Below are 11,820 nucleotides of genomic sequence, written 5' to 3'. Positions count from 1 at the left end.
TTATTTTCATATGTAGCTCCTCAATATTGGACTCATCTATCTGCCTATTCAAAAAGCATATAAACTTGTGGCAGAATTCTTTCTCAGAACATTCTTTACAGACGAAATTATGAACAAAATGAATTGAATGGATTTTATTTACAGACTTGAGGAACACTTGTTGGTTTTTTAAGTGTCCGTCCTGAAAAAAACGATTCCTGCTGTCCCTTAGAAAGGACAGCGTGAGAGCCCGTGCTCTTATTTTGAAACACCCCGAGCGGATGTTGATTCGGAAGCACTGACAAGGAGGCGGGCAGCCGTGGTGGTTTCCTGTGAAGTAGCTACACGGCTAAATGACTGCTGTTTATACAGTTTAAAACTTTCCCCAATGACCGCACACCTTTAGTTCACGTCGACGAGCGATAAGGTGACGTCAGCTGTCCACGCTGAACGTTGACGTGTTTGAACGTTACTTCGCTCCACCTAAGAGTGTGGTGAAGGGAGCGGGATGCTGTAGCCCGCGTCGTTCTCCACACTGCAGGAAATGAGCTCGTTAGCTTAGACGACCAGAGAGGGTGTTGTTATGAGGCGTCCACTTTCCTCTTTATGCTCTTTGTCAGTTTGAACAGCCTGCGCGACATGGACACCGAGGCCATAGTGATCCGCATCAAGACGCCGTCAGGAGACATGGACTCGTCCGTTGACTGTCCATCTCTGCTGAACTTCAATGACTTGCTGGTGAGTCCCCCCAGAATGCTACTGGAGCTAGCATCGTCACCTGGCACTCTCCATTCCACTGCACAATGAAGCAACATAGTTTAGGGATCAAGTTTCCCTCTCTGTGCGATTCACTGAGGTGACACAGCACCATATTATTGTCACGTTAGCCCACATGTAAGGGCCCCGGGCTGATGAAGTTATGACTCTTTTCTTAAAACACTGACCAGCTGTTAACATCTGGATGCAGCTGACCGTGTTGTGCTCGTTTCAGGTCGCAATCAGAGACGTCATGCCCGAAGCCACTGTCACAGCCTTTGAGTGTAAGTTTCTGTTTCTGTTTCAAACTAGTTAACACCAGTTAGTCAAGTTTTAAAGTCTTATTTTAAACACTTCTTTTGCTAGATGTGGAAATGACTTTTTTTTCGCCCCATTAAACACCATTATGATAGTTAAAATAGATAGAAGAATTATAGTTTGCTAATCCGTCCACCCATCCGTTTTTATTACTCTTGCTCTTGGATCCAATCCCAGCTGTCTTCAGGCAAAGGTTGGGTTTACACCCTGGACAAGTTGCCTGTCTATTGCAGTGCCACATAGAAACACAAGGAGCCATTTGCACTCATTCCTATGGCCAATTGAGAGTTCTCAAGTTGCCTCTGCATGTTTTTGGACTGTGGAGGGAAGCTGTTTAATCCGGAGAGAACTCACCGAGACACGGGGACAACTTGCAAACTCCACACAGAAAAGCCCCTCGGCTGGGGAAACTTCTTGCTGGGCGGTGGAAGTGGTAACCACTGCACCGCCATGTCGTTTGCCGTTTACAATTTCACATGCAGAACAGCATGCAAGAGAGGCGTCCTGGTAAAAGACAAAGGCTAAGCATCAAGAGCCAGCGAGGTGCATGTGCTGCAGTGCTATTCGACATAATCCAATCATACAAATCTACGTGATCTATCAATAAAATGTCAAACGTAGTTGCTCACCTGCCTTGTGTTTCACAGATGAAGATGAGGTGGGTGACAGAATCACCGTCAGAAGTGACGACGAGCTGAAAGCCATGGTGTCCTATGTGAGTATCTGCATCGTTCTGGACGTTCTAGGGGCCTTGACGTGATGCAAACAGGTTGCCTATCTTCCCCAGTTCCCCTGAGGAGGACGCCATTGATAATTACTGAACATTATGTGCTGTCATGAGCCCCCACGTTTTGTTTGCAAAAAAGATGAAGTCATAACTTGAAAGTGACGTTGATGTTGAGTTTGATTGTCTAGATCAGATCTACAGCACTATATTGTGACTTAGGAAACACATTCAAAATGTATAGTGTTAGAAACTGAAATTGATAGGAAGAATCACAGGTAAATGACAGGAAACATAAGCATATGATTGATGTGGGTGCTGAACTAACAACACTTGACAGGAACAGAGATACATCCTGAGGTGCCCATCAGGGCCTGCTTTTCTCCCTTCTTCTTTCCTCGGTGATCCTCCATGTAGGAACTAGGGACGCTAACAATTAATTGATTATTGATTAATTGTCGAGAGAAGAAGAAGAAGAAGAAGAAGAATTTAATCAATTAAATTAACTTAGTTGCAATTAATTTAACATTTTTTACACAGGTAGTTAATATCATCATAATAGTGTAGTGGCAGGAAAGAGCAATTCACCTGTAGATACTGTGATGGTCATAATATACATAGAACAAGTGACTTTTAAACAACTTAAAAAAACAAAGAAGAAGTTGAAATGTGACCCATTAGAAGTCAACTTCAAATGATACATGTTTAGGATGTTTTTACTTTTCTCGAATGTAAAAATGGGTCACATTGGACCCTCAACATTATTGAAGGGTTAAATAATGTGTTCCTTACACATTTTTCACAGTGAAATGTTGGTTCTCAGGAAATATTCCCACTTATCAATTAATCGTTAATCGATTTATAAGGTCAATCAACTAATGATTAATGAATTAATCAATCATTTGCATCCCTAGTTGGAACAATGGAAGCTGGTGAAAAAATTTTTGTCTCTGTGATTTTATCTCTATATATTGACAGTGTATTTGTCTGCAACTGAGTGAAAAATGAGGCATTCTGGAACCGTGTCCTCAGCCAGTTGCATTTAACCTTGGGGAACAGCTTATTAGTAGTTTACACACACTCACACGCACTCTCTCTCTCTCTCTCTCTCACACACACACACACACAAACACACGCACACACACAATGCGGTACATTGTCGTATTCCACCATACTTACTGTTCACGCCACGGACAATGAGAGTAATGGTGTGTAATGGGTTTCTCTACGAGGTACACTGAAAGCTAAATGAACTGTCAATTTTTATTATTTATTATTCAGTACTTAAAGTTTTGCCTCATTAAGGAGCGGGCCCCCCCGGGCTGCAGAATTGTTCAAAATCTACTTTCATCTGTGGATGTCTTTTACCCCCTATCAGCTCACAACCATGCCGCTGCAGCCACAGGCACAATTTACACTTGTTGTTTTCTGTCCAATCTTTTTATTTTTTTTTATTTTTTTTAAACCGTGCGTTCATTTGTGGTTGCTTTTTAATCATTAAGTAACACAGGGTTGCAAGGCGATTAAGCAAAAAAGAAAAAAGTGACAGCTGTTGCTAAAGTGTGATGAAACTCAAACACCTCAAACTCTTTCATTTTTTCTGGAAACAAAGAAATAATATTACATTCCTTCTTCTGTCAAGGTTTTTTTTTCTTGCATGCCATGAAAAGGTTCGGTTGACTCATACAAACCAGAGACTTTACACAACATAAAGTCGATACATTAAACTTGCATTCTAATTCATTTGCAAATGACTCGTAGAGAATGTCAAATGGCGTGTGACACAACTAATCATAACCCTGACCTGTACCTCCATCTAACCGGCACAAATGTCAAGTATTAATACTGCCCATCCTTTCCTGCTTCATGCACACATTAAAAAAAAAAAAAAAAAAAAAAAAAAAAAAGAAGCCATTTCTGCAATGAAATTATTCTTCATTTTGGTGAGCAAATCCAGAGGCCGTGTTGTAATGGTTTTCTGGCCCTCGTGGGGAATCCAAGAGCTCAAAAATCTGCTGATCACCTGAAAAAAGAAAAATACCGTTTACTCCAGCAGAGTATGTTAAATGTTACAAGGGTTATGCATTACAGCCCGTCATTTGCATTTGTTTGCACTTTTTTTTTCTACCCCAATCTCTTGTTGTTTGCTGTGTTTGCCATTTGGCCTCTGAAGAGAAGCCCAGTGGAATTACTGCCTCAGCCGCTGTTAACGCCAGGTGAGCAGACAGCCATTATGGGAAATTAATAGGAATTACACCAAGCCAGCATGTTAGGCGAAAGGTGGGACAATTCATTAAGAGTCTCTCATGGTTAGCTAGTGCAAGTGTGTGAGTGTGCAGTTGGATGTTTGTAAAGGTAGATTTTAAAAACAGACTTTGAAGCTTTTTTTCTCCCTCCTCTCATATCTCTGCTTTGACATTACCTTGTAAAACATTCACGCTTGGTTCGGTCGGGCAAAATTAATGCTCAAATTCCACACTTAATTAACATCCGTCTGCAGAGGGCATTTATTGCGGAAAAAAAAATACCCCCCCCTTCCCTCCACACACACACACACACTCACTTACACACACCCATCACAGAGAACATTGATTGCTACATGCTCCTGCGAGGCCCACAGGTCTTCCAGGCATCTCTAATCATTGTTCGACACCTTGAAAGACAGACGCCCCCTGTTCAAAGTTAAAGACTGGCCTGTGTCAGGTGCTAAAAAAAAAAAAAAAAGGAAAGAAAGAAAAAAGTGACCTCATCCCTTCGTCAACTCGGCTCCCCCCGGAGGTAGAAGCTCTAATTCCAGCATCCTTACTCCCATTTTCCCCTTTGTCTGTTAATGATGATGAGACCCTCAATCGTGCTCTCCCGCTCTCCCGCTTGTCCCTTAAGGCTGAGTGATAGTATTTGGGATCGGACACTGTTTAGTTATTGGCCAACAACGGAGAATGTCTTTTAATAACACGCCTACTTCAGATTAGGTGGTAATTGTAGCCTTAATCAATAAGCTAGCTGTGCGGAAAATTAAAGGTATGTGAGGCCCAACACCCCCGGTCTTTAAACACGCAGGCACACACGCACACGCACACACACACATACACACACACACGCACACACACACACACACACACACACACACACACACACACACACACACACACACACACACACACACACACACACACTGTTAACATACACAACATGTTTTTTGTAGTTTTTTTTTTTTTTTTGTCGCGGGGCCCATTGTTCAGATGTGGCCCAGTGAGAACGCCGGAGGGCGAGAGCAGAGGGCTGCGAGCGAGAAGGGACCTGACAGTGATAAATAGGCCTTTTAATAACAGCTGTGCCACTTGGGTAGCCATTCTGATCCATTCCCATCCACGCCGGCCCCATCAAGCCACCTACCCCACCGCAACGAGAGCCTGAATTTACATAGAGCCTGGATGACGTGGAAGTTTTATTGGGAATTGTGCGTGAAAAACAACAAATGTTTGCCCGAGAACATCGCAAAAAAAAAAAAAAAATATTATTATTATGAACAAAGGCTCGGTGTGGAATCTGCTGGTCTGCAGCCTCTCAAAGGAGGACACACACACACACACACACACACACACACACACACACGCACACACAGTGAGACACTCGGAGTTTTAACAGATGGTTTGGTTAACTGAAACATCAATTATTGCGATGCCTTGGCAAGCAGTCTGTGAGGCTCGTGTGTGTGTGTGTGTGTGTGTGTGTGTGTGTGTGTGTGTGTGTGTGTGTGTGTGTGTGTGTGTGTGTGTGTGTGTGTGTGTGTGTGTGTGGGGGATGCAAATGTTTGGCGAGCTGGTGACCTGCAGGAGAGGAGGGTTAATGCTACACTCCCTCAGAACAAGCCCACAGGGCTTTGGTCGCCGTCGGCAACAGATTTCACCGCAGAACGCTCACATGTTTTGGAAACCGTGCAGATTTGTCGTGATCTCTTCTAAATAAACCTCACCATGTGCTGAAGTGAAAATTAAAACGAAACAAACAACAACAACAACAATGAACAAAAAAAAAGAAGCTTAATTTCTCATCAAATTTGATGTTTTTATCCTTCTGTTGACAAACACGAAAGTTTTGGGCAAATTTTATTTAATGGCTGCTCTCATTTTTCGTCTCTCCAAACTATATTTAAGTACCAATATGTCTAATTATCACCTCCAAGCGCAATATCTGTAAGCTCTGTTAATGCGTCGCTCTTATTTCCCCCCTCAGTACTGCAACACAATGAAGGATCAGCGAATAAATGGACTGCTGCCCGACCCGCTGCAGATCTTTCCACGGGGTACGTCACCAAGAACAGATTTTCCTGCTTTTTTGCTTGTAATTATGGCCGGCACGAAGCTCATGAAAAAAAAAAAAAAAATCGGATTATTGTCACATTTTGGCTAAATCAGGTTGCTGCTGTATTCAAAGAATACAAGCATGTGGAGGCATGTGGTGGATGGAGCCTGTGGACAGCAGTAAAATTGATTGGTTGGACCCTCTTTTATTTTGTTGGCTTCTGTGTATAAATCTCCCCTCTCTTTGCTCCCAGGTTATTAAAACTGTACTGTTCAGATTTAGCTGAGAACTCTCTTTTTTTTCTTGGCTGTTTCCTGTTTTGTTTTTGCAGGTGTAGCATTTGCACCAAAGTCAGTCTAACAGGCCCCCAAGTTATGTGACACAACATTATGTTGTCCTTCACTCCCTTTCGCTCGTCCTCTTTTTCTCTTAACTGAAGCGACTGCGGTGCTCTTTGCACTCCCTCGACGCTTCCATCACAACTGAAGTCTTATTCTGACTTCAGTTTCACTCCATTTCTTTTTCCACCACCGCCTTCAGAGTTTTTTCTTTTTTTCTTTTTTTTTTGTTGAACTTCCTCCATATAAAGAACCGATTCCTTCTCAGCACATTTGTAAGTGGCCCAGTGATGTGTTCTACAATCTAGTCAATTACTGTTTCAGCCGGCAAGACTCCAGGGATCCGGAACATACATGGCCTGAAGGTACCTATCTCAATAATTGTTTCAGCTGCTGTACACAGAGAGAACAAGGGGAAGGTGGAGGAGCGGAGGGCGATGGGGGGAGGGGCGGAGGCAAATGGATTGGTAACGCTGTGTTCCACTTATTGAAATGTCAATTGAAGTCAAGGCTTCTCCTTCTCTTTCACTCGTTTCCTCGGCCCCCGTCGGCTCCCCCCCACCCCACTCATACCCGTTTCCTGCGCGTCTCTCTGCGTTCTTCCGATATGCCCGCATGGCCATTAAAGCCGTTTTTTTTTTTTCTCTGTTGTTGTTGTTGTTATTGTTGTAGCTGAAACCATTATGATCCGCCTCTATACGCCGAGCCTTGTGAAACCGAAGCGATGAGGGGGGACGCCATTCCTCAAGCATGAAATCATTATTGCGCGCCGCGCTCCGCCGTGTACAAATGGCCTTCTGCAGACCCTCCCATCTCGCGTCGGGCATATGTCGCCATTGAATTGCTAATTAGCGCGGGTTAAATGACTTGACACTTGTGCCGTCAAACCCGGGTGATCCATTTTGCATTCATATCCACTTTCAATGATAAAGTTTCCCCCTCAGCACGCATCCGGTCCGAGAAGTGCCTTTATTTAAATGTATCCTCAGAGGAGGTTTGCTAACAACCGATGGCGCTGATGATGTTTTCCAACAATGATGATTGCCCCACCCCCCCCTTTCGCCGCCGCAGTTTCCTCCAATTTTAATGTAAAAGTAATTTGCTAAGGGGAGTCGTGTGCACTGTTTAAATTGGGTCTTCCTGGGCACTAATTAAAGAGAGGATCCCCGTGCCTTAGTGGACCCAACACGCTGGCTTCTTGACCTCAATTAAGTCAGTTATTTTTAGCCCGGCTCCTCTTCGCAGGGCCCTGTCTGTTCTTTTGTCTTCATATCTGGGTTAAAAATCAGAGGTCTTGGAAATAAATATTGTCGCGACGAAAGCAAAGCAACGCGGCGTCCCGTGGAATCTGTCGGAATCAAAGCTTTTGCCGTCTCTCCCGTCCTGTCCCCCCTCCCCCCATTTCCTCTCCTCCTTTCACATCTTTCCTTGTCCCTTCACTCGTTCTCCCCCTGCTCTCTTCTCCTTTCTACTCCTCCTCTCTATCTGGACACTCCTTTTTTTTTTCTCTCCCTCCCCTCTTCCAGCAAAAGCCAATTAACCTTCAGGCTGAACCGAGAGCTTTCTTCTTGTTCATTACGAGGTCCGGCCATGTCTGGCTGTCTGTCTCTTTGGCCTTGACCACTTTGTGTGTGTGCCTGTGTGCGCGCCTGTGTGTGTGTTTCTGTGCCATTGCCTGCGCCCATTTGTGCATTAGACTATTCCTCTGCTCTCTCAGGTCAACACTCGGCCAAACCCGGCTAACGACTGTGCCCACACTGTCCCGGACTCGACGACCAACAACAGGTGAGCGCGGCGCAGCGGCACGAGTGGCTCTGATGAGTTTGGAAGAAAAAAAAAAAAAAAATCTGTGTGAGTTCATGTCGTACAACTGCGCTCTGCTCCTCCTAGTCTGAAGAAGTCGTCTGCCGAGCTCAAGAGGATTCTGTCAAATGGTCAGGTGAGCACCTTCTCAGCAGGAATTCAGTCACTGCCGGCTTGTTGGCACCTCTGTGCGTGTTGTCTGCGTCTTTACGAAACGGGAAAATCCAAGGTTCCTTAACGACAAACCTACTGCAGTCATGTCTCACGCTCCTCCTCTCACCGTCTCCATTTCTGTTCCACACAAGCACACACACACACACACACGCTCGCGCACACTCAGAGGGCTGCGAGCGTGTCGGAAAGACAATTAAACTCGCAGCTTCTCAGGTTCACTGCAGTAACACAGTTAACTAATAGAGCTGTTCTCGCCCTCCTCCATCCTCTCATCCATTTCTGATCATTCCCTCAGCTCCCTCGCCCCCGCCCTCACATGTTACCTCACCAATTTAGTGCAATTTAGCAGGGCGGGGGTGGGGGCGTTCGGCTCATGATGACAACGCATGTGTGTTGCACATGGAGTAAGTTGGGTTGGCTGTCGTGCCAAAATGTACGTTTGTGACAGCAACTCGAAACCAAAGCAAGCAAGGAAAAAGTAATAAACAACAAACCTTTTCGAACCTCGTCCCGTAAGACCAAGATCAGCCATGAGTTAAGGCTAGCGGAAATTTCTGGAAACTAAAGAGAAGTTGTTTTTTTTTGTTTAAAAAAAAGAAAAAGAAAAAAAAAAAGGTAATTAAGCAAGACTACTGCAAAGGATGGTAAAGAAAGTTCTGGAAAGAGGTACAAAATGGGCCTTTTACTTACTCAGGCCTGTGATCTGTCAAGAGAAAATTCCTTGACCTTCTAGGAAAATTTAATTGGTACTAGAAATAAAGTACATCCACATTGCTGGCAAATGCATGACATTGCACCGACAGGTTTTGCCGGGGAAATTAAGGAGGAGTGGGATGTCACGGCAAACAAATTGTCAATAAACTCCACATCAATCACTCCTCACTAAAGCTTTGCAACAGTGTCGCTTTATAAATTGGACGGCAAATGTTGTATTGATCCGCCGCCTCCCGTTTTCTCTCCTGATGTCGCTGAACTTGGCGTGACCTGAGCGGCCGCCTGGTTTATAGCCTGCGGCGACAGTACAGTCCCGTCTTCTCCACTCGGTCTTCCCCACTCTTGCTTTTCTTCTCTCGTTCACTGTTTTTTTTTTTTTTCGCAGGCCGTTGTCACATAAATTGGCATCCGTGGGTGCGTGCGTGTTTACTTGTAAACTTTTACAATTTTTATATTTGGTAGGTTAGGTCATGTGCACAAACTAGTCGTCCGAGGCCTTCAGATGATTGGTACCTCTAAGAGAAAGGCTAAACAGCTAAAAAGGTATCGCTCAATATCTGCTATCATTGGTAGCCGCTTAGCATGGAGAAGACGCTGCTTTTTGCAACCACAGAGTGGATGTGGTATCACAGTGTTGCCTCCTGATTGTATGTATACATTAACAGTTTCACAGTTTCGCGAGCACAAATGCATCCGATTGGCTCCCAACGATTTATTTGCACTACATTAGTATTTGTGTCCTTATTGCACTTTGTACATACGTGGACCTAAATAAAGTTCTTAAAATGTGTGTTTTTGGCAGATTAATGCCCAGGATATCCACTATCAGGAGCAGCTCGGCCAGGGAAACGGTGGCACAGTTTACAAGTAAGTGTTTTTTAGCCTCACGTTCAAGTGCTGCCACAATACGAAAACAATGCCTTCGACACCTCGCCACAATATTTCCATACAGACACTAAAATGAAAAGCTGAAAGGAACAGAAAAAGTGCTTCCCGGCTTCGGTCGGCGTCACAGAGTGGCTAATTCAGTTGCGCCAGTGTTGTGCTCTCTATGATCTGCCCATTCATCTCCGAGCGTTTGGTGCGACATCAGTCAGACTGCTTTGTGTCTATACCTGCATTTATTTATGCTGCTTTGAAGGTTGCAAACGTGTGTATGGTATTGATTTTGGGGCGGGGGGGTGGCTGTAAGGTATGAGAGCAGTCGGCTTAATCCGTCTGCGCTACGGAATATGAGCTGCCACCGCGGAACAGCTCCATCCTCTTCAGCGGGACACATGTATTACCGCTCCGCTGGCGTTATGACAAGGTTGGCATTTGTGTTGGTCCGTCTATATAGATATATATTTTTCCCCCCACTTTGTGTTACCTCTTTCCCATCAATCCAACCTATTGAGCTCTTTTATTGAGATTGAAGTATTGATCACTGCTCAGACTGACCTTGAGTTGACGGAGTGGTCTGCCTTTACCCAATCCCCTCGCAAAAATAAATAAATAAATAAATAAATAAACGCGTAAATTTGTATCTAGCAAATCCACAAAGCAGCCCCTCCCCCCCACCACCTCTTGTTTCTCAGGCACCTTTTTTATGACTTGATATAATTTCACCCGGGCCAAGAGTCAATCTCCAGAAATGAAAGGCGAACACACTCTCAAGGCTAGGAACACAATCCCAGCATCGCTTTCACTTCGAGCGGCCCGGGAGAAAAACAATCCGACGATCTCACTTGTAAGTTTCGAAAGGTCCCTCCTTTACCAGTGTCCTCTTCTGTTCGCCTCTGACCTTTCACTCAACCATCCACACTGAGTCAACTCAGCCGTTCATTTATTGTGACGCTTGCACTTTTCAGCAAGTGTGCCCTTGAAGAGTTCTGGGAATCAGCCCTTTGTGATGTCACAAATGACTGTGATGCCTCAGTGATAATTAACTCCCCCATTCGGGCGGTCATGGAAGGTGTAAAGCGGCTTGAGATTTAGCAGTAAGTTTAAAAACCTGCTTGTTTTGCAGGAGGCTGTTAGCTGAGTGCCACACATTTGTTTGTTTTCTGGAGTTCTGTAGAGTTTCTGGATAATTGGTCACAGAGAAGTTGCCCCACTGGACAAAATAATAGAATCTGACATTGAATATGAAATAGGGCCTTTAAAAATGTATCTTTATTGTACGTTATTGTAAAAAGCAAATGTGTTCTTCTCTTTTAACAACAAATCTTATGTTATTATTTTTCCAGCGACTCAACTGCACAGCGACAGCTACTGGGGGATTTTTTATTTTCTCACAGCAATTTTGATTGATTGATTGATTGATTGATTGAAGGTGTTTCAAAGGCCTTTTAGGTCCATAAAAAAGAACCAGGCTGCCATTGGTCTTAGCCTTTGGGTTCCTCTTCCTGTTGAGTTGACATCAGCCGTCGACTCTGCCTTGCTGCACCCATCCTCCAACCCAACAGTGTGAACCGGCTCAGTGATTTGGATTCATTCCAGTCTGAATTGAACTCTTAACCAGGCAATGCCGGCATCCGTGAGGCCCAAAGTGCGTTGGGGTGGAAGGAAATTGTAGAGTTGGACCACTCTGTCACTGCGAGCGAATACGAGTCGATACAAACATTCATTCATTCATTCATCTTCTATACCCGCTCATTCCTATTCAGGGTCACGGGGGTCTGCTGGAGCCTATCCCAGCTGTCTTAGGGCGAAGGCAGGGGACACCCT

At 44.5% G+C, this 11,820-nt stretch overlaps 1 protein-coding gene across 2 annotated transcripts in view; it reads left to right on the top strand.

Annotated features, from left to right (window-relative positions):
• The first annotated feature begins 259 nt into the window (after positions 1 to 259).
• The window catches only part of map2k5 (mitogen-activated protein kinase kinase 5), a 40,406-nt gene continuing 28,845 nt past the window's right edge, over positions 260 to 11,820 (top strand). The window contains exons 1-9 of one of the 2 annotated variants that reach the window (XM_076019875.1): positions 260 to 406; positions 600 to 717; positions 971 to 1,019; positions 1,701 to 1,768; positions 6,014 to 6,083; positions 6,745 to 6,785; positions 8,138 to 8,205; positions 8,311 to 8,359; positions 9,914 to 9,978. In XM_076019875.1, coding sequence (XP_075875990.1) covers positions 619 to 717; positions 971 to 1,019; positions 1,701 to 1,768; positions 6,014 to 6,083; positions 6,745 to 6,785; positions 8,138 to 8,205; positions 8,311 to 8,359; positions 9,914 to 9,978 — 509 coding nt within the window. In that variant the 5' untranslated portion in view covers positions 260 to 406; positions 600 to 618. Of the gene's footprint in view, positions 718 to 970; positions 1,020 to 1,700; positions 1,769 to 6,013; positions 6,084 to 6,744; positions 6,786 to 8,137; positions 8,206 to 8,310; positions 8,360 to 9,913; positions 9,979 to 11,820 lie in introns of both variants that reach the window. The other variant, XM_076019868.1, reaches the window with a different exon arrangement.

The sequence above is a fragment of the Nelusetta ayraudi genome, unplaced genomic scaffold (assembly GCF_046127955.1).
Source record: "Nelusetta ayraudi isolate G7.1 ecotype Tasmania unplaced genomic scaffold, CSIRO-AGI_Nayr_v1 ptg000002l, whole genome shotgun sequence".
NCBI lineage: Eukaryota > Metazoa > Chordata > Actinopteri > Tetraodontiformes > Monacanthidae > Nelusetta > Nelusetta ayraudi.
This window is presented reverse-complemented; position numbering and strand designations above follow the sequence as displayed.